We start from the raw sequence: 22093 nt of genomic DNA on the forward strand, positions 1-22093 counted from the left end.
CAGTCCAGCTGCAACTGAACTTCGCCACAGGGGCCGGCAATCATATAATGATATAAAAATGGTCAGAAATTCTCTTTTGAGATGATGGAAGGACGGAGGGTCGTAAAACATTTCTATATTTTTTTTGCTTCGTTAATTTTTAAAAACTTGATACTTATCGTAGGTTAGATAGCGCTTTACCATGACGTTATATCTTTTAGTAATCTTCTTAGAGATATTCTTAAGGATTTCCTTCAAACCCATTAGAAACCTTCCTCGAAGTCTTACAAAGGTGTTATCGATGGTGTTATATCGAGGGGTAAACTGCTGGTTTAAAACGTGTACACCATTACTCATACATAATGTTGTATTTTACCACAAAGTATTACCCACTATTACTCAGTATTACTCAACCATTACTTGGTATTACTCCACTATCTATTACTCGGAATTACTCAGCTGTTACTCGGTATTACTCGTATTACTCAAACCGTGTACACAAAATTACTTCAGCGGTTTACCCCTCGTGTTATAAAAGATTTGTTTCATCTTGCAACACCTTTTGAAACGCGTGTGGATCTGGATGTGTTGTGCCAGAATATCTCCCAGCGTACACTTGTGACGCCAACAAACAATTCTTGGTAACATTCTCCAAGAATCGCCACCATATCAACCATCTCTGCTTAAGTTTGGAAACATTTTCGCAACACTGATTAAAAAACAATCATACACTGCTGACAATTTATTGTTAATTGTGGCAATGGAACATCTTTTGTTTCATCGTGGCAGCCTCGAGTTCTGGAAAGAACTTTTTTTTTACAAATTGACATTTGACGTCATTTGTGTGAAATTTTCTTATGAAATAGGTGGTTTTGTTTTTATCAGTGCAAATGTGGTAGTTTGGACTATCTACAGCTACAATTAGTTTAGGGGGGTGTCAATTGAAATTTTAAAAAATATGACATTTAGCGATGGTCAATCAAAAATGTTATTTTTTCGTTAACATACACAAAAAAATTATGTGACAGTGGAAGTGGTCTTAACTCCATTCAAAACTAAAAAAAAATTAAAAAATCCCAAATTTTGAGGAAAAAAGGTTATCACAGCCAAATCGTTAAAGTTAAGGGTGTAACATGACATAAAAAAATAAGTACTTTTCCAGTTCTTTCCAAATCTGCAATAAAATATGGGGTGTTCCAAAAAAGCAAGTTTGATACGCTACTGGAACACAGCACGCCTCATGGCGACGGTACCTAATTGTGTATAATTTTGCTCTAAGACGTTTTTCGGTATCTTTTATGGTAAAGGAATTATGATCTGAGGCATCTTAGATGGTACACCCTGTATTAAACACATACCTAGAAACTGTTCCATTAGACCTTTTTTGTTTTGTGGTAGGTAGCATCTTACATTTTAATACTACTGTTCAATCTCATATATTTCTCAGTGATAATGGCAAGCCCATCACCCCAAAGTAGTCCAATGCCTCCTCCACAAGCCCCAAGTCCCATGGGGCCACCATCACAAAGTCCAGCGCCGCCGCCAAGCCCGCATAGTCCATATCAAAGCCATATTAATGGGCCGCCGTCACATGGTATGCCACCTGGTCCTGGATCAGGACATCCTGGAATGGGGGCCATGCCATCAGCACCACATCAGTTGGGTCCCAATCCACCTGGAGCTCATATACCACCTCAATCTCTCAGCAACATACCTCCAAACGGTCATCCGCACCCTCAGCAGCACCCAGGCATGCCACCACACGTAATAGGTGCACCTCCTGGGCATCCTGGTCCGCCGCCGCAAGGTCATCCCGGGGGTCCGCATCAAGGTTCGGCTCCTCATCAAGGACACCCTGGTCATCTCGGTGGGCCGCCTATCCAGCAGCCCCACCCGGGAGCGCCTCAAGGGCATCCTGGTGTTCCTCAAGGTCCACCCCAAGGACACCCTGGAAACTTACCACCGCAAGGTCATCCTAGCATGCAGGCTGGTCCTCCGCCACCGCAGGGCCATCCCGGCCACCCTCACCAGCCACATGGTCCGCCTCCTCAAAGTCACCTCAACTCGCAAGGACATCCAGGTGGACCACCGCACGGTCTTCCACAAGGCCACAATATACCGCCGGGTCAGCCATATCCTGGTCATCCAATGCCAATGCCTCATCCTCAACAAGGGCAGGTACTTGCAGTGAATTGTAATTTTTTGCCGATACATATCTCTGTGCTAGAATCCTTCCTCCTCACCTGGCCCCCAAGGTCCGTCGTCAGGCCCTCCAATGAGTGTACAAACGGGACAGGCTGGACCTCAGGGGCAAGAAAATCTTAACGCGTTACAACGAGCTATAGACTCCATGGAAGAAAAGGGGATGCAAGAAGATCCAAGGTATTCTCAGTTATTATCGCTACGAGCACGAACCAACGGAACTTCTGCTTTCACACAGGTGCAAATGCAACAATTACGGTAAGTCCTTTAGTGCAGGGTGGCTTGTTATCTTACTGGTATTTCTGAATCAATGTTGCTACAGTTTTTGGTTCACATTTTGATAACTTTTGTTACTGATAGGGTTCAAATAATGGCATATCGTATGTTGGCTCGAAATCAACCATTAACTCAACAAATGACTTTAGCAGTTCAGGGTAAGCGACCAGACGGAGCTCCCCAATGCCCTACACCACCACCAACAAGCCCATATCCATCTCAAGGAGCTCCTACTTCTGCTCAAGTAAGTAGCTTGTTGATTTTTGTTAGAACTTGCAGTAGATGCAGTAGTGCTTGTTTAATTACCTCTTGGGGAAAATATATTGAAGTAAAATTTCATTTTTGAATTCTGTAAATTGTAAAACATAACATCCAAAGTTGGAAGCCAACAACAAGTGTAAATTGTGCAAATGCTTCTTCGATCAAAGGTAGTATATGATCGAAGTAAAGCTTAGTATGGTTGGGTTATATAATGTATAGATCATTTTTCGCTAGATTTTTGTTTTTGAATTACTAATATTAGTCGATTATCAAAATATGTCGATTACTAATAATCGATTATTGAAATATCTCAATTATTTCTATCATTAGTCTGGTCCCTTACGTTCCACTTGCCCTTTATGAGGACCCTCTTCCGACACTTCGTTTGCAAGATATTTGAGATACACCACCAATTAATTTATTTCTTCCCAGACGTACCAATCGCCCTCTGATAATAATCTGTTATATTCGATTTATCATGAAGGATAGAACTAGTGCCCCCCCCCTCCCTCCGGCTCCTCTTTTGATAGGGATCAGGAAGACGGGCCATTGTAAATCGATTTGATGTAGAAGGTTACGTTTCTTTCTTTGTGTATTCAATAATAATAGATAATGAGATTTCTTTTAACTCTTTTGTTGTATGCCTTTACATGGACGATTTTCTCAAGAAATGGCAACGCACACTTGATTATCTCAAATTGTTGAGAACGAGTTGAAGTTGTTTAGGTTGTTCTCTAAATGGAGTAGCATAAATCGCTGGGTAGAAGTAAGCCACTCAACCTTCCCTGTAATGTAAAATTGGAAATTTATTAAACTTTAAACATTACGATTAAATTTCGATTATATGTTCCCTTATTGATGTATGTATGTGTTTTATGCCTGCCTAAACTGTTGAAACCAATGAAACTTTGGGGAATGGTTGGACGGGTGTCTCTGATTTAGTAAAAATGCGCGAGGTGGGGCACCGAGCATATGTCGTATCTGGGAGTGGGACATTTGGGCGAGGTGAGGCGATGCGCCGCCGAAACTGAGCTTATGTCCCATCCGGGAGCGGAACAATGACTGTTAGGGCGATGCGAAGTTAGCCGGGTCTACTAGACTTCCTATAGTATAGATGGAAAACTGGTCGGCTGTGAGGTGTACACAAATTATGCTAATAAATTTTCATCTTTATCTAGCGCATGCGAAGAAAAAGACATAAGTTTTCCAGTGGGCGGCTACCTGCGCGATTCACGTGACTATTTTTGTACTAGACGACATCTAGTAATAATAATAAGTAATAAACGCCTTATCAAACATTTTTTGACATGATGTAATGGAGAGAAAATTCCTCCTCTGGTTGATTTTCTAGAAATGACCACTAAATAGAAGTTCCACTATGTGAATGTAGTAGTCATGTGTATTACAATAAACTTTTTTAGTTTTACCGAATTGCATCTTCAGTAAAAATGTAATTAGTACAGATTTGCCTTTAAGTTCAGATGCCAGCGTATCTCTTAAGTTGTAAGCAAAAAGCAACTTTTTATAGAAATTATAACATATCTAAGTTGTAATGTATGACAATGAGTGACTTCACTACTAGAAGTTATTTTAGGGTACAACCCCGCCTAGTGATGGAAATGAAAATGCGCCATCCGAGAGTCAGCCGCCTCAAGCCATGCGACCGCCAGGTCCACCTAATTCACAAGCTCCAACTACAAATTCTACACCAGCACAGCAGGTAATTTTTATAATTAAACTTAAAATTAAAGGAAACACACTTTTGCAAAGCATAGTATCAAAATTTTATTGAATAGTAGATTCTTGACTTCAACATTCTTGATGCATATTTGGATGATCACAGACCCGTGACTACCCAAACACTGCAGAAAATTTTATTCTGTGTTTTACATGTAATTGATATATGCGTATATCAATTTTACACCCCATATGCAGGGCCATGGAGAGAAGCTTGGGGCCCGGGGGTTGTTAAGCACGGGCCCTTTTTTTGTGCTTAAACTTACCTATTCCACATTTCTTTATTCGGTGCCAGTTCGATATGTGGTCTACCATAGAGAATAGCTGGTTGAATATGCGGTCTACGTAATATCATTGAATTATGGTAATATGCAGACCAACATAAGTATTACCACAGATTTAAATAGTATATTTAAATCTGTGGTATTACGGATCAATAAGCGAACTAGTGTCTATAAGATTTATTATGTTTAACTATGCACATACAGTAAAGATGGTTACATTGTCAATTTATACATATATACCTACTAATACAGGCCATTTGTTCTTAAACGGGCATCTAGCGGGAAAGTTGTGGGGTTGTTTTGATTTCTTTGATTCTATATGTTTTTTGGGGTGCTGAATCCGAATCTGAGGTTTGCCAACAACATTTCTTGACGCAACATTGAAAAAAACACAAAAGAAGTTGAAAAAGATATTTTTTTGGCAGTTTTGTGCTTACAACTTGAAAACTATCAACTTTTAGAAAATAACCTTCCTATTCAAAATGAGAGTACTTAAAATTTGCTACAGACCCCACTATTTAGTTTTTTTCCTCGATGAACCGTTCGGGCTCGAGCGCCAGTTGAAAATTGGGGTATTTCAGCTGTATCCGCAAATACTCATCTTTTATTATTATTTTATTATTATTCTGTGCAAATATAAATCCGTACTTTTCATTGTCTACCGGTCTCCTCAAAAGATTTTATAACTGTTCCGTCTGGTATAAAACTCTCCCACTCCTTCACAGATGAGCCAAGGCCCATTACGTCACCGTGTACCTGCGTTTGCAATCTGGAGACCCTCCTCCCATTCACATACATACACACCCTCACAAAGTTACACAGATGGACGGACGGACAGTCCAAAATCATGAACTCGCTTTTTGTCGCTGGTTAACATGTAAACAGAAAAGAAATACATCGGGTTCAGTTGTTAGCAGACAAATTTAAGCTGGGGTAATTGCGTTACCCCACTCCGAGGAATACATGATTCTTCAGAACACCGGAGCAAGAGGGATAATGCCGTTGAATAGGAAATCAATATACCCCCTTTTGCCATTTGAATTTTTGAATTAATAATGACCACAGCGCCAATTTCCCAAATTCAACAATAATTATCCAAACATGCTAAGGTAGGGTTTTGTGAGTTCTTTATCTGGTTCGGAAGAGAGCGGGAATAGTTTTAGATGGCACAGTATAAGTATTATATATTATAAATAATATAATAATATGATATAGTGTTGTTCGTTAGAAATTAACTTCTCATACAATTCTGGATTACAATAAACACCTTGAATGTTATAAAAATGAGAAAAAACCACCCTTACATATGAAATTCAAATAATAGTCGGTAAATGCAAGGAATTCACTTATTGACAACGCTTAATATTAATTTAGGGTTTTAGTGCGAAAAAACTATGTTTTGTGGAGATAGCCGAAATACGCCAAGTTTCAACTGGCGCTTGAGCCCGAACGGTTTATCGAGGAAAAAAACTAAATAGTGGGGTCTGTAGGAAATTTTATGTACTTTAATTTTGAATAGGAAGGTTATTTTCGAAAAGTTGATAGTTTTCAAGTTGTAAGCACAACACTGCCAAAAAAATATCTTTTTCAACTTCTTTTGTATTTTTTTCAATGTTGCGTCATGAAATTTTGTTAGCAAACCTCAGATTCGGATTCAGCACCCCAAAAAACATATAGAATCAAAGAAATCAAAACTACCCCACAACTTTCCTGGTAAAAATAACGGGTTTACCAATAAGAGCGATAGGATTTTAAATTGAAATAAAACACAGTCAATTTGGTCAAATTTAGGTTTGATTGGTTTTATTAGATGCTGTATTTCATGCCATTTATGATTTAAACAAAATATCGTTCAAATGGCCACCGCGGCTCTTTTTGCACTGGCTCATCCGATCGGACCAATTTTCGATGACTCGGTGGATCATATCGGGTGGAATGGCAGCTATGGTCGCTCGAATGTTGGCCTCGAGCTCGTCAAGAGTCTTGGGTTTATTCGCATAAACCTTTGACTTCACATAGCCCCACAAAAAGAAGTCCAATGGTGTTAAATCGCATGATCTTGGCGGCCAATTGTGGGGGCCATTTTGAGAAATCAACGATTCACCAAACTGTTGACGCAATAAGTCCATTGTAGCGTTCGCTGTGTGGCATGTTGTTGGATAATTTCCAAGCGTTGAGGCAACGTGAACTTGTTCATGATGAAATGGTAAGCCTTACTGATGACAACTGACAGCATATGTCAAATGTTTGGCATCCAACATAGCCGCCTTAAACGTTTAAAATCCTATCGTCCCTATTGGTAAACCCTTTACAATTTAACTGGATTATACCTACAATCTACATGTTCAGAAAAGAAAGAAACTTATGTTTAATTAACGGTGTATGTACATACAGTAAAGATGATTACATTGTCAATTTATACATATACATCTCTAACGTCGTTCAGAAATGCAATAAACTTATCCTCTGCGTTTTTTCGCAGCACTTTCCATGCGACATTATCTAACTGAGATTGCAAAGTGTGCACTGGAACACCTCTCATTTTCTTCAAAATTTTCACTTTGGCGTCTAACCAGGATCTTTCAATTCCTGAGTATGTGCACCTCTTTGTGGGTGGACATAATTTTAATTAATTAATTATTAATTAATGAGTATCATAATACTCATCCCTTAGTGAAAGTACTCAATTACCCGTTTTTCAATTACTTACTTTATTGCTTTCTTTAGGGAGGGCGTTGCATGTGTAATAGCTTGTAATTAAACCTCGAATTGAACTATTATGAATAATTAACTATAATAAAAATAATAAACAATTTTTGGTGTAGATCGCTTATGGAATCTAGAGATCTAAAAAAAGTCCCAAAGCGGAATATGTACCTACATAATAGTCTGCATATTGGACCAGTACTCTCTCGTAGACCGCATTATGCATGGTAGACCGCATATCGAACCAGATACCCCGAGGTAGACCGCATATCAAACTGGCACCCAAAATACTAATCAAGGACTCATAATATGAAATATTTTATTTTAGTGAAACATATACTTACGTGCACATACAATATATGAATATCTCAACCACGAACTTATAAATTAAGATGGACTGCTAATGCTGAATTAACAAATGACACCTACATGGAGGCCGCCATGATGTGCACCTACATGGGGGCCGCCATGATGTGCACTCACATGGCGCGAAATTCAAATCAACTAATAAACAAGCATTAACCCAACATTAACCTCACGTTTTCTAAATAAATTACTGTGACACATGTCATTTTCCAAGCTGCAATAGTCTCAAAACTTGAGCACTAGGAAAATTCCCCTAGAAAATAACTAGAATGTGCACATCATGGCGGCGCCCATGTTAGGGCCATTTCTACCTCTATGCAACTGTTTGATCAGCAGTCCATCTTAATTTATAAGTTCGTGATCTCAACTAATTACTACAATACGACCTATACGCGGCGAACGCCTACGGACCTATTTTAAATATGCTTTCCTCGCTTTGGCAGTGGCAAATGCTTTGATTAAAGTGTCAAAATTCAACTTTCTTGCCAAATCTGATTCCAGACAAAAAGTTGCTAATCCCGAAGTTCGCATTTGCGTTGAGGAAGAACGATGAAAATTTTTTATCCTCGATAAGACGCTAAATGAACGTTCAGCACTGGCTACAGATACTGATAATGTGCAAAAAATGCGTAAAGCGATACATGTTCGGGAATTTATTCCCAAAAAACCATGCAATGGGCACTTTTCAAAATCCGGGCCCAGGGGGAATCCCCCCGTTTACCCCCCCTTCTCGTCAGGCCTGCCCATATGTATAGTGTATACAGTGTTTCGGTGTCAGTGATCAGTACCGTGAATGTATAATATGATGATGAAATGTCCTAAACCATTTCAAGAATGAAAAGCTACGAGCTAACCTCAGTACTCTTATTCCTCGCGCACCATAAACTCCTTCAAAATGTTTAATGGTAACAAATTGCAGGCTACATTGTGAAAATACCAGTAAAATACTGATTTTGATTCTGTTTAATAAACTGAATCAAAATAATGAAATTTGTTGGATGCAACAGAGCGCACCTTTGCCTACTCAATATTTTCAGTCAATTCGTGATGCCCCCACTAAAGCGGTACAGCCCACTGTTGGCCAAGTAAAAAACATTAAATATACGCAAAAACACAATTAATTAAATTTACTCTACATTGGAGTACTCACTCTACACTACATTGTTACACATCATCTTTATCACATTATGAATCTATTAAATGTTTATTTATATAGCCAGTGGGTTTAAAACCAGGACAACAAAATAATACCCCACCAATACCGCAAGGCATTCGACCTGGCGCCACGCCTCCGGCTCAGCAGGGACAAGGGCAGCATCCGGCTCCCAAACAGAACCGAGTAACATCTATACCAAAACCTGTTGGAATTGATCCTCTCATTGTTCTTCAAGAACGTGAAAATAGGTTTCAACTTCACCATTTGTTAACCAGTGTGTGTTAACTTTCAAACGTTTTAGAGTTGCTGCACGAATCGCTGCCAGAATGGAACAGTTAGCCAATTTACCGACAAACATGCCAGATGACTTACGTATAAAGGCTCAAATCGAATTACGCGCTTTGAGGTGTTTGAATTTTCAACGACAACTTCGCAGTGAAATTGTAGCATGTACCCGTCGCGATACGACCTTGGAAACTGCGGTTAACGTTAAAGCGTACAAGCGGACAAAGAGGCAAGGTCTTCGTGAAGCAAGAGCGACCGAAAAGTTGGAAAAACAGCAAAAATTAGACGCCGAACGTAAACGTCGGCAGAAACATCAGGAGTTTTTAACTTGCGTTTTACAACATGGCAAAGATTTTAAGGAGTTCCACCGCAATAACCAAGCGAAATTGGCGCGAATTAATAAGGCAGTTATGAATCATCACGCGAACGCTGAACGAGAACAAAAGAAAGAGCAAGAAAGGATTGAAAAGGAACGTATGCGCAGACTAATGGCGGAAGATGAAGAGGGTTATCGTAAACTTATCGATCAAAAGAAAGACAAACGTCTTGCATTCCTTCTCTCACAGACTGACGAGTATATTAGTAATTTGACTGAGATGGTGAAACAGCACAAGTTGGAGCAAAGGCGCAAGCAACAAGAGGAGGAAAAACGCAAACGTGTAAGTATTTGTAATTATTTAAGAATTTTTTTGTAATAATCGTTATTTTAGAGACGAAAGAAGAAACAAAGTGCAGAAGGTAATATGGATGCGGACGATGATGGTTCTCAAGGATCTGACAAACCTGTCACAGTGATTGAAACAAGCAGTGGAAAGGTATTAAGTGGAGATGAAGCCCCTATGCTTAGTCAACTTCATCAATGGTTAGAGGCTCACCCTGGTTGGGAAGTTGCTGATACTGATGATGAGGATTCCGAGGATGATCAAGAGGGTATGTATTCTGTGAGTCTGGATACCATAAAATTGAAACTAAAACAAATAGACAATAAAAAGCTTACTTTTTGCCTTCAATGAGTTTGGCATTGACATAGTTGTAATTAGTTTTGAAATTGAATAGTTGAGTTGTACACCTTTAATGTTACATGCGCAAATAAGAATGATAATCAGGTATATCGCAGCAAGTCGTATATATTTATCTTCAAATAATCTCATTGGTGTTTTGTTTCTTCTTTATTTGGGGAAATTGTGAACAATGTTTTGCAGTCCAAAAGTGTATATACAAACTGATAAATAATGATAAATATTACCAAAATTTAAATTCAAGAGCCACAACCATTATCTAATGACTATCACTATAAAGCCTTGTTACGTAAAGTCTGTGACCAGCACATGATAGTGATGATATGTGGTATACCACAAGCATTCACCATACAGTTGATGCTAAGATGAATTGGTTAAGAGCATTTGTAACGTTAGCGTCGAAGTCGGCTGGCAAGACTCGAGAGGGGAAATTCCAGTACGTTCTCCCGCCGCATTTTTAGAGGAAAGTAAAATTTGGGAAGGGGATCATGCACTCGTGTTGCGTATACTGATCCTGATGTACCTCGGTACACAATATGCATTCATGTTGCAATAATCTTCTATACCGCTGACCGTAAGGACAATATTTCTCTTTTCTCTTTGTAAGTATGTAATTAGAGAAAAGCAGACAACTCAACGCTTATTAAAATAAAATGTAGGTATAATCAAGTAGTCCACTCAAATTACCGTTTGGGCTGGATGTGGTCATTTTACTCACCGAAACCAAGTGTACTTTATGTAAAAAAATTCTTTATAAACGCGAGGGTTTCTAATTTTTAAATTTTTACTGATTCTGAATTTATAAAATAGGAAACAATAGTATGTACGGATTAGTAATTTTTTTCTCTACAAAAAACCTAAATAGACTATTTCTAAAATAATTAGGAAAGCCAATTCGGAAATTAAAAAATTGAAATTCCTATGGTGCGTTCGTCGTCACCGCCCCGTACGTACCTCGTAACGCAAAAATGTAATAATAAGAAGAATAATAATTACAGTACAATAGTACACTTCTAATTCTTCGTGATATTTCCTACCTTTTTGGATTGTCGCTTTTATTATTATAAACGCCCATAATAACCGTAAGATCGCGGTTATAACCGAATGATTTGTAGCGAATGTAAGGTGGGAGAAACTAATTCTGGATCACGGAAAAATTATGACGAAAACATACTTTTTACCCGATCCCAGAACTATTTTATTATCAACTGTAATTACTCGCAATTTTTTTTAAAGGTGTTTAAACTCCATTATGACTGAATTGTTTTTCCACTTTTATTATTCTAACCCTCTAAAAAATATGTCAAACATTGACTATATTTCGCATTAACGTCATACTTCAAGGGTAGTTTTAGCAAAAACGCTCGCGATTTTTAATATTCTAATTCAGACATATTGTACCTCAAGATTTGAAGGTACTCTATTCCAAATTTGAGCTACGTATCTTGAAAAATACCCTGTCTACAGCGACGGGCATTTGACCATTTCAACGCCGGTTTTTAATGTTTCCGCGACGTAACACATGCTCTTAAGTGATGGGTGGAGATTGCATTGTGCGGTTTTGCAAGTTGACACCCTTCGATTATTTTCTTTGGAACTATACCATACCATACTGCACTGTATGCAACCAGTCCATAAACTGGATCATATTTCCCAGATCACGGGGATAATTTTGTTTTTTCTTTTAAATTAAACTATCAAAAAAATTAAATGTTTTTAGTTATAAAATTTATAATAAAAAGTTTAATACAAGACTTTTCGATAGAATATACTCAAAAATCGTGTGTATGTGCTTCCTGAACTTTCAATATCTAGGACTTTATTTTTTATTTTATTTATTTTATTTTGCCTTTATTTTTGACTGGGCGGGGTTTCAACCAAGGTTGCTCTATGAACCTAACCCACTATACATTTACAAATATCCATGTCCGAACCAGGTACCCTTATCACCACAGTCCAGTTTTAACTGAACTGCGCCACACGGGACTTATGCGATATAATGCTGTCGGTTCATGGGATTCGATTGTGTCACATAGACAACGCTTTTAAACTATACCACACTTTTCTTGAGTATGATTTTTGATACACATACTGTATAGACATAGATGTCAACATATTGAACTTTTCATAAAAATACAGTTCATCTATTCTTTACCCTGTTAGCTTTGGTCATCACCTGTATGCCATGTTACCTATATGGATTTTTTTTGTTATACAGATTTAAGGAGTAGCGGCGGAAATCAAAAAACTGAAGAAGAAAAGGCCAAGGAGGTAATTAAAAAGGCAAAATGTGAAGATGACGAATATAAAAATGGAAAAGAAGAGCAAACATATTATAGGTAGCTATTAATGATTGATTAGCAGTTGTAATATAAAAAAAAGGAGATTTCATTGCATTTCATTGAAATGGTTACTTGCAGTATTGCACACACAGTACACGAAATGGTAACTGAACAAGCGTCGATAATGGTTAATGGTCAATTAAAAGAATACCAGACAAAGGGATTGGAATGGTTGGTGTCTCTTTTCAATAACAACCTCAATGGTATATTAGCAGATGAGATGGGTCTCGGTAAAACTATTCAAACAATTGGATTAATTACTTATTTAATGGAAAAGAAGAAAGTTAATGGACCTTATTTAATTATTGTTCCGCTTTCGTAAGTAATCATCGTTCAGTTACATGTGTTTTTATTATTTTTCCAAAGAACTCTTTCCAATTGGGTTTTGGAATTTGAAAAATGGGCGCCATCTGTTGTGGTAGTATCATACAAAGGTTCACCTGCAGGACGAAGAGCTATTCAGAGTCAAATGAGATCAACAAAGTTTAATGTGTTGCTTACTACTTACGAATACATTATTAAGGACAAGGGTGTACTTGCAAAGGTAAAATTGAGATTAATGGATCCAAGATCTAAGACTCCTGTCATTTCAGCTACAATGGAAGTATATGATCATTGATGAAGGTCATAGAATGAAAAATCATCACTGCAAGCTCACTCAAGTTTTGAATACTCATTACATTGCTCCTCATCGTCTGCTGTTAACTGGTACTCCACTACAAAATAAATTACCGGAACTGTGGGCGCTTTTAAATTTCTTGTTACCGTCTATCTTCAAAAGTTGCTCTACTTTTGAGCAATGGTTTAATGCACCCTTTGCCACAACTGGAGAAAAAGTATGACGTCTATAAATAGTTTTGGAACTCATTAACAGATTTACAGGTTGAACTGAACGAGGAAGAAACCATACTTATCATTCGTCGTTTACATAAAGTATTGCGACCATTTTTGCTAAGACGTCTGAAAAAGGAAGTAGAATCTCAGTTGCCAGATAAGGTGGAGTACATTATTAAATGCGATATGTCTGGTCTTCAAAGGGTTCTTTACAAGTAATTTAAACTAATTGTCGGCAACTCTGTATTTAATTTTTTTTAATAGGCATATGCAGAGCAAGGGTGTATTATTAACAGATGGTTCTGAAAAGGGTAATAAGGGAAAAGGTGGCGCCAAAGCTTTAATGAATACAATTGTGCAACTGCGCAAACTCTGCAATCATCCATTTATGTTCCAGAATATTGAAGAAAAATATTGTGATCACGTTGGAATGGCTGGTGGAGTTATATCAGGGTAATCTCAACAATTCTTTATAGATTATTCAAATAGAATTGGGAATGTTCTTTATTTGAATAGTGTAAAGAATAAAATAGTGAGCCACCTTCTAAACAAAAAAGAGATATAGTTCCAAATCCCACATTCTCAAATCAAAAGGGACTCGCTCATCTCACATTTAGAAGTGGCCCATGTTACAAACCTTTTAACATGTTTGCAACCTTAGATGGCACTTTTTGCAGGAAACATTTACGGATAAACAAACCGCAAATGCATAATTAGTTTCAACAATATGCCTCTGTGTTTGTTAATTGCATACTACTGGTGTGTACATATTTGTGTGAATTTGAGTCATCACATTCTGCAACTAAACATGACCTGAAGGTTACATATCTAGTGCCCTCCTTTACATAATCTTACCATCAAATAGTTTTTGAGTAATCCACCTTTTTTTTTTAAGTTTGAACATTTCTTTTTTATTATTATTACTCACATTGCTAACAGTGGTTTTTCTATTACTACCTCCCATAATACATATCTACACATTTTTTCCCCTTGAATTTTTTTTAGCGATATCATTAATGTAGTGAAACATTTTTAAATTCTTGTAAAGCCCAACTGACTGCATGCGTCACATTTCAAAAACTTTGGAGTTTGAATAATCATTTGGACAACTCAATTGTGAATAGATAATTATGTAGTTTAGTATTAAATCTTATTATAAAAAAAATTAGGGAGACTACCATGCAAAGCGCCAAAGGAAATTTTCAGACCATTTTTGTAAGTTTTTGGTTTTTAAATTAGTACCTTCAATTAAAATCAATGTAATTAATATTTCCGCCAGCTTCTAATACATGGACAGAGCGCATGCGCACTCTCTTACATCGATGCGTACACCACGATCAGCTGTTACGTTACATCCTTCTCGTTCATATGGATCAATCCTCATGTTTCTCTCGCTACTTAGAATTGCGACAACCATAGTGTTCCACGTGAAAGAGAAAAACGCTGCGTAAAAGCTGTCATGGTCTACACCTCGATTTAAGAGAGTGCGCATGTGCTCTCTCCATGTGATAGAAGCAGACAGAAGTATTAATTACATCAATTTTAAATAAACCTACTCTTGACTTAATTTTTTTAAGCTACCATTTGCAGTGTGTTTATTTACATACCTACCAAGATTGCTAAAATTGTATTTCACTTGGTAAACAGATGGGCGAAGATTGACCTTATGTACGATCTTAGACTATACAGGGTGTTACATATAAGTATGAAAAAAAATTTGGGTGGTAGATGGAATCAAAACAAGCACTTTTTCCAAATAAACCGAGGATCCAATGTGTTTCATTTGCGAGCCACCCCCAAAGAAGTGAAATTTGCATTTCGTCTTTAAATGAGTTTTCGGGTATGCCCTCTCCGATTGTGCAAAAAATTTTTTTAATTCCTACCACGAACGGGCGCACCCCTAAATGGGGGTGCGAAAAAAATTCTGATTTAGACGAAATTTGGTATCTGGGGATTTTTGAACGTTTAAATCAAGAATCTGAAATTAGTTCTTGAAAATTGGAAAAAAAAATTCCACTGCAATTCTTGGTCGGATAACGAATTGAGAGAGATGAAGAGAATTCCATGTAGTCGAGTAACATTAGAGTTCAACCTAGAACAAATTCGGGATAAGCAAGCGATGCCCGAAATGAGTAGTACCAATAATGCTCTTTAACATACTAAAAGTCCCCATATCTCCGAGATGCGGAACATCCTGAAAATTGAGCTGCCATCTTGGATTTTCATGTTTTTTGCTAATAACTTTGTTATTATTATTTTTTTCGGAAAAAGTCAGGAAAGGGAATTTGTGGAGCTTTAAAATACAAATCAAATGCTTCTTCATTTCTTGAAATCGATTGAAAACTAAGGGAGTTATGATTTTTTTATTGTATCAATAATCACACTATACAGCATTCGCCGTGTATACTATAGGACAGTGCAACACTCCCCCTTCCGCCAGACATGAGCAGAGATATGTGTGATACCCCCTCCTACCCTCACTCCCCCTCCTGCCCTCACCCCTCTCCGCCCATCTGCCCTCGCTTGATCCCCCTTTTCTGGTATGATCTAAACTAATTAAAAAACTAAACATGATTAACGTATATTTATTTGCAATGGACAATTTAGGGTAAAGGTTCAGCATCATCACTTTCTGGGTCTAAGCTGTTGCCGCAAAAATTGCCAGTACAATTCCTGCAACATGCAGTGCATTTGAGCCCCGACTTCCTACAGCTACAAGAATTAGAACACGTTTCTTTGCAACCGCAAAACAGCATTTTCAAAATGAGATCCGGTCCACAAGGTTTTTCCATTCTTACGGGCTCCAAGACATTGTTATGATTCGTAAACCAGCCAAGGTCTTTAGGGTTCAATTCCTCACCCATCCAATTCTGGACCTGTAGATACACCCATCTCAAATGTAATCTAGCAGCGTGCGATGTAGGAGGTAATGTTGCTAGCTCGAAATTGGTAAAGAGATTCTGCCTTGCCACGACTTGGTTGTACTTGATGTACCGGTAGTCATCGAGCGTTTTGCATTTTTTGGCACTGTACCACTTCAATATAAACGCTTCTCCTTCTTTGAGAAGCTCATCCATAAGTAAAGTAGTTAAAACACTAGTCTTGCCTCCTTTGTAGAAAGCCGAAGTTGTGTCGCACCCTGATACCGCATGTGCAAATAGAATATTGTGACACACTTTGTCACCCAGCGCAGTCTGCAGTTTTCTTATATTTGTCAATTTATCGGACTTCCCCGCTGTACCTGGCCTCAGCATGGCAACGTTTCCCTCGGTATTGTGGAAAATCAGCAGCGCCATTAAATCAGTATCGTGATTGAGAAATCTACTGTGGTTCGAACTATTAAATAGTCTGCATCAGATTTTGCAGATGTTACGGTAATCCCTGCTTCAAATTTATATAAATTATGTATCCCAGACCACGAGATCTGCAGCCTTTTGATCAGTTTGACTCAAGTTCTGCTTGTCGCTTTCTTGGTCCACTTTATTGATGATGATTGTAAAAGTAACATTCAATGAATTTCGCTTATCGGATAAATCGAATTATTCGCGAAGTTATTCGTGTATAGTGCGATTATTGATACAATAAAAAAATCATAACGCCCTTAGTTTCCAATCGATTTCGAGAAATAAAGAAGCATTGGATTCGTATTTTAAAGCTTCACAAATTCCCTTTCCTCACTTTTTCCGAAAAAAATAATAACAAAGTTATTAGCAAAAAACATGAAAATCCAAGATGGCGGCTCAATTTTCAGGATGTTCCGCACCTCGGACATATGGGGACTTTTAGTACATTGAAGAGCATTATTGGTACTACTAGTTTCGGACATCGGTTACTTGTCCCGAATTTGTTCTAGGTTTGAGCAAATATTACTCTAATTTTACTCGACTAATGAAATTTGTTGTGTAGGTACATACTTGATGAGTTAAGGAACAAAATTGTTTTTTAAATCACTTTTCAAACAAAATTCAACTCGAATTCGAAGTTTGACACATAAAAATAGCAAGTGTCTCATTGAACGAGAGTTGAAAAACACTTCTTCTCAAGTTTTACACATAATTTTTAATAAAACTACAATCAAAAGTGAAAAATTATCATATGCAATAATGAAGTTTGATACATAGCAATCCAGATTAGCGTTGGGCAAACAAATCGATTAATCGATTATAATCAATCGATAATCGGGTTTGATTATTCTATTAAATTAATCGATTAATCTATTATTTGATTAATCGATTATTTGATTAATCGGTTATTTGATTAATCGATTGTTTGATTAATCGATTATTTGATTAATCGATTGTTTGATTAATCAATTATTAAGTAAATTTTAATTGATTATTATTAGCTGGATCATCAGTTTAAGCAAAAAGGAGCACTCACAGCTCACAAGTATTATTTTATTTTATAGCGGATGTTAAAACGTCACTTTAAGCAGCTAAAATGAATTAAGATTGTATCATCAAAACTAAAGCACACCTCATCGGAGAGTAAGCTGCCTAATCATTTATTTTTATTTATTTATTTTTATTTTTGACCTTCATTTTCAAATGGCCAGGGTTTCAGCCAAGGCTGTTCTACCAACCAACCCACTATGCATTTGCAAATATCCATGCCCGAACCCGGATTCGAACCAGGGCACTTTGTTGATTATTGATTAATCGATCTGCCTAGTAATGAACGATTTGATGAAAAGAGTAATGGAATTATTTTTTATTTTTATTATTAAATAATTAACATATTAATGCATACAAACAGATATTTATCACTCCTTGTATGTGACAATCGACTTTTGATTAAACGATTAGGTGATTAATCGATTATTTGATTAATCGATTATTTGATTAAACGATTATTTGGTTAATCGATTATTTGATTAATCGATTATTTGATTAATCGATTAATCAGTGTAAACGATTATTTTTCATAATCGATTATTCAAACCCGTAATCGCCCAGCCCTAATCCAGATACTAGTATGTTCCAATTTTAAATGTCATGATTGAGATTAACACAGCAATTGTTTTTTACTTTCCTCACTAGAGAGGCAAATCACATTTTCTTCACTCTTTTTAGAGACGAAAGGGCCGTTTCTAAAGTAAGTGGTTTCAGAAAAATGTTATTAAGTAGAGTTCCATTATAATCAAAAAGCATTATTCGATGTATAATAATATCGACTTAAATCGTTTTTTTTTGTTATTTGCGACAGTTTCAATTAACTACATTAGCGAAGTTTAAAATTATCGATCTCACGAGTAATTTTGGCTGCGTTAAATAATTAATTTTTTCTATTTCGGTGTCACAATGATGATTTTGTAAAACTGTTTTCGGCCGAAAACAGTTGTACAAAGACAGTGATTATAGTCGTTTTTTTTGGTAACTCATCTCTTAAGTTGGCAGTTACTAGTTAGTACAAGTAGGTACTTCGTTGGGTACTTCCATGTTTGAACTTCAAAATGTCAGTCTTACTACGCTGCCAACCTAAAACTTAACGGCAAGTGTTCCCAACATAAAACATGTTAGTTCTAATGTTCCCTATAGTTTCTGATAATGATTTTTTTTTAAATTAAAGCACCGAAATAGAAAAAATAGTATGAAAAACGCGTGTTACAATGCTTTATTGTAATACTCCTATCTTGCGGACACTCGTGGCTACGCTTGGCGTCGCCACTCGTGCCACAAGATAGTCGTATTACAATAGGTCGCATTGTAACACTTGTCTTTCAATATACTATTTTATTATACCTGAATCACAATCTCCGTTTTAAACACTCAAATGCGTGCGAAAAAGGGCCTTTAAAACACACATGCTTTAAAGTTGCTAAGTAACGATACTTCAAGTATGACTTTTGAAACTGTCATCTGGATGAAATAAAAAATCCTCTTAGGTCGCTTTCTGTAAATGCAGAACATTTCTTTGGCTTTTGTACCTATCCTTTCGTTGAAGCTTTCACAAACGCGCGTAATTTAGGGTATGCTTCCAAATCTGTTACACTTTTTAATCGCAGCATTGCTTTAAAGTTTTGAATGAATGCACCAAAATATAGAAGATTTAAATACCTTTGACATTTCCTTCATATATGCCAGCATTATGGATGCATTTAAGACTGTATTCGTAAGTAACTTCCTATTCATCCATGGAAAACAACTTTTCATATTCTTTATAATAGGCTTTACTGGAGTTGGATTTTACACCTACCAACGTTTGTTTAGATTTTACAACAATCGATTTAATGGACGGTGTATTATCTTTTTCAACGGAAATCTTTTAATTCACAAAGACGATGATTTTTATAAGCAAACGTCAAGTGACATTTCCATGGCAATCGTGAAATTACGAACACCCAGCCCACTTAATTAGACATGTATATTTGAGTATAACGTCAATATGACTTCATTGTATTTCCTATTTTTAAATTATACTGCAGGTATAATAAAAAATACTATAAGATACACTTGTATAATTGGTCTTTAAAGCACTTGCAACGTTAAAGGCACTCCGCTTTGCGTCGTGCCCTTAAACTCGTTGCGCGTGCTTTAAAGACTTGATTATACACTTGTATCTTAATATACTATTATTTAATTTCAATTGACGGTACGTCTTCATTTTGTAAAACAAATCACAAAGTAAATAATAAGTTTTTATACTGGTAGCGCTATCTAACGGTAAAATTATAGCACCTCCGAAAACCATATCGAAATTATTTTCTTCAATTATCGATCTCACAAGTAATCTAACTCAAAATAGACTAGTGCCTGCACATCTACACTATAGCAGGAAGCTTTTAGTGAAAATTTGAAGTCTCTAGCTATTGTAGTTGTGGAGATCTAACGCGGACAGCCGGCCTGCCAGCAATAACGAATATAATAGCGTATTTTTTTTCAAAAATGCGCTAAAAACGGCTTGACAATTTTGTTCCTTAACTCAACAAATTTCGTGGAAGTCTCTCCATTTTCGTTTCCCGCCCAAGAACTGCAGTGGAATATTTTTTTTTCGAATTTTCAAAAACTAATTTCAAATTCGTGATTTTCATATTCAAAAACCCTCAGATACCAATTTCGTCAAAATCAAAATATTTTTCGCACCCCCATTTAGGAGTGCGCCATTTCGTGGTAGGAATTTTGAAAAAATTTTGCAATTCGGAAAGGGCATACCCGAAAACCTATTCAAAGACGTGGCACTTGGCTTTGTAACTCTTATGGTTGCTGAGAAAAAAATTAAAGAAGAAATGCAAATTTCACCACTTCTGTGAGGGTGGTTCCCAAACGAAACACGTTGGACCCTCGGTTTATTTGGAAGAAGTGCTTGTTTTGATGCCCTCTACCACTCAATTTTTTTTACATAGTTATATGTGACACCCTGTATATGTAAACAATTCAGAGAAAGTACTAAAAATTTTGGAGAAAGCAGATCAGCAGCACTGATTTTCGGAATTTGGATTTACAGTTCTAACTCTACTCTCTTCAAATTTGATCTTGTACCGGGGGTTACTTTGTTTACCCTTGGAATGGATGCCACCCCTTTTCGGGGATGAAAATGTTTGATTGAAAAAAGTCCAGGGATGGATAGAGTGACTAATTCTAAGCAACTTTTGTTCTATAAAGTTTCTGAAAACCTCCCTTTTCAGACGGTTTTTCACAAATAATAACCGGTACACAATTTTAGGCATTGCGTTTCTGAACATTTTCTGTTTTTTGAGTAAGATATGGTTATTTAAAGCTTTCATATGTTCGTAAATGCATAGGTAGTAACTTGTTCAACCAAAAAAAATTATTTTTTTTTCAATTGTCACAGCCACCTTGGATTTAAAAAAATAAACATGTGCTTGAAATTCTTTTCAGACCAAGCAGGCCAGGATCCGAACTATTTAATAAATCATGAAGTATGTGCCATTCATTCAATTTACCTAGAGATGGTTTCAATCAATGATATGTTCAAATCTACAATAATTCTAATTTCGAATGGGGTTAGTTTTCACTCCTAAAAAATAAAAAGCAATCATCAGCGCAATTTGAAGTAAGTACGTAGTGTCTAAATCCAAATTTTTGTGCAAATCAGTGTTGTTTGGAAAAGTGGCATGAAAATTAAACAATATAATTAACGGAATTAAAATTTAATTAAAAGAAAATTAACTAAATTTACAAATGATTTGAATTAAATCTCACCAGCGGGCAAAAGTGGTGGCTATCGGCGGCCACCTGGATGTCGGCCAAACGGACGGACTCGAGCGCCACCAGAACATCAAAGCCTTGCTTCTGGCAAACGCAGGAAAAGCACAGCAATATCCCCCTTATAATTAACAGAAGGGAAAGTATCAAACGTTTACCTTTCAAATTAAACAGAACAGAAGAAAAAAAACAAAAGATCCATCTAAATCGTGTTGTTACCTTATATAAACTTCCCAAAAGATGGGGAAATGGAAATCGGATTTCCCGGGCGGCTATTTACATTCAAAAATTAAAGCTTCTTTATTTGATTGTGCGGCTCCCTAACGTCCCAAAAATCTGGGACATGTTTCAAAGTATATTAATTAAGTGCGCTTCTAATGCCACAAGTCCCAATCCAAACAGTCAAGGTTTGCTGCCTACAACTAAATTAATTAACACATTAACATTAAAAAAATGATTAATTATATACGGCAAATGGATT

General features: G+C 36.8%; 1 protein-coding gene across 1 annotated transcript in view; it reads left to right on the forward strand.

Moving 5' to 3' along the window:
• LOC116165046 (ATP-dependent helicase brm) overlaps window positions 1-22093 on the forward strand; it is a 32508-nt gene that overhangs the window by 1304 nt on the left and 9111 nt on the right. The window contains exons 2-14 of the mRNA XM_031479314.1: window positions 1427-2157; window positions 2207-2439; window positions 2542-2701; window positions 4313-4438; window positions 9028-9215; window positions 9269-9911; window positions 9963-10182; window positions 12490-12610; window positions 12692-12931; window positions 12980-13157; window positions 13207-13449; window positions 13496-13662; window positions 13712-13900. Coding sequence (XP_031335174.1) covers window positions 1432-2157; window positions 2207-2439; window positions 2542-2701; window positions 4313-4438; window positions 9028-9215; window positions 9269-9911; window positions 9963-10182; window positions 12490-12610; window positions 12692-12931; window positions 12980-13157; window positions 13207-13449; window positions 13496-13662; window positions 13712-13900 — 3434 coding nt within the window. The 5' untranslated portion in view covers window positions 1427-1431. The remainder of the gene's footprint in view (window positions 1-1426; window positions 2158-2206; window positions 2440-2541; window positions 2702-4312; window positions 4439-9027; window positions 9216-9268; window positions 9912-9962; window positions 10183-12489; window positions 12611-12691; window positions 12932-12979; window positions 13158-13206; window positions 13450-13495; window positions 13663-13711; window positions 13901-22093) is intronic.

Source organism: Photinus pyralis, unplaced genomic scaffold (assembly GCF_008802855.1).
Source record: "Photinus pyralis isolate 1611_PpyrPB1 unplaced genomic scaffold, Ppyr1.3 Ppyr1.4_LG2, whole genome shotgun sequence".
In the NCBI taxonomy this organism is placed as follows: Eukaryota; Metazoa; Arthropoda; class Insecta; order Coleoptera; family Lampyridae; genus Photinus; species Photinus pyralis.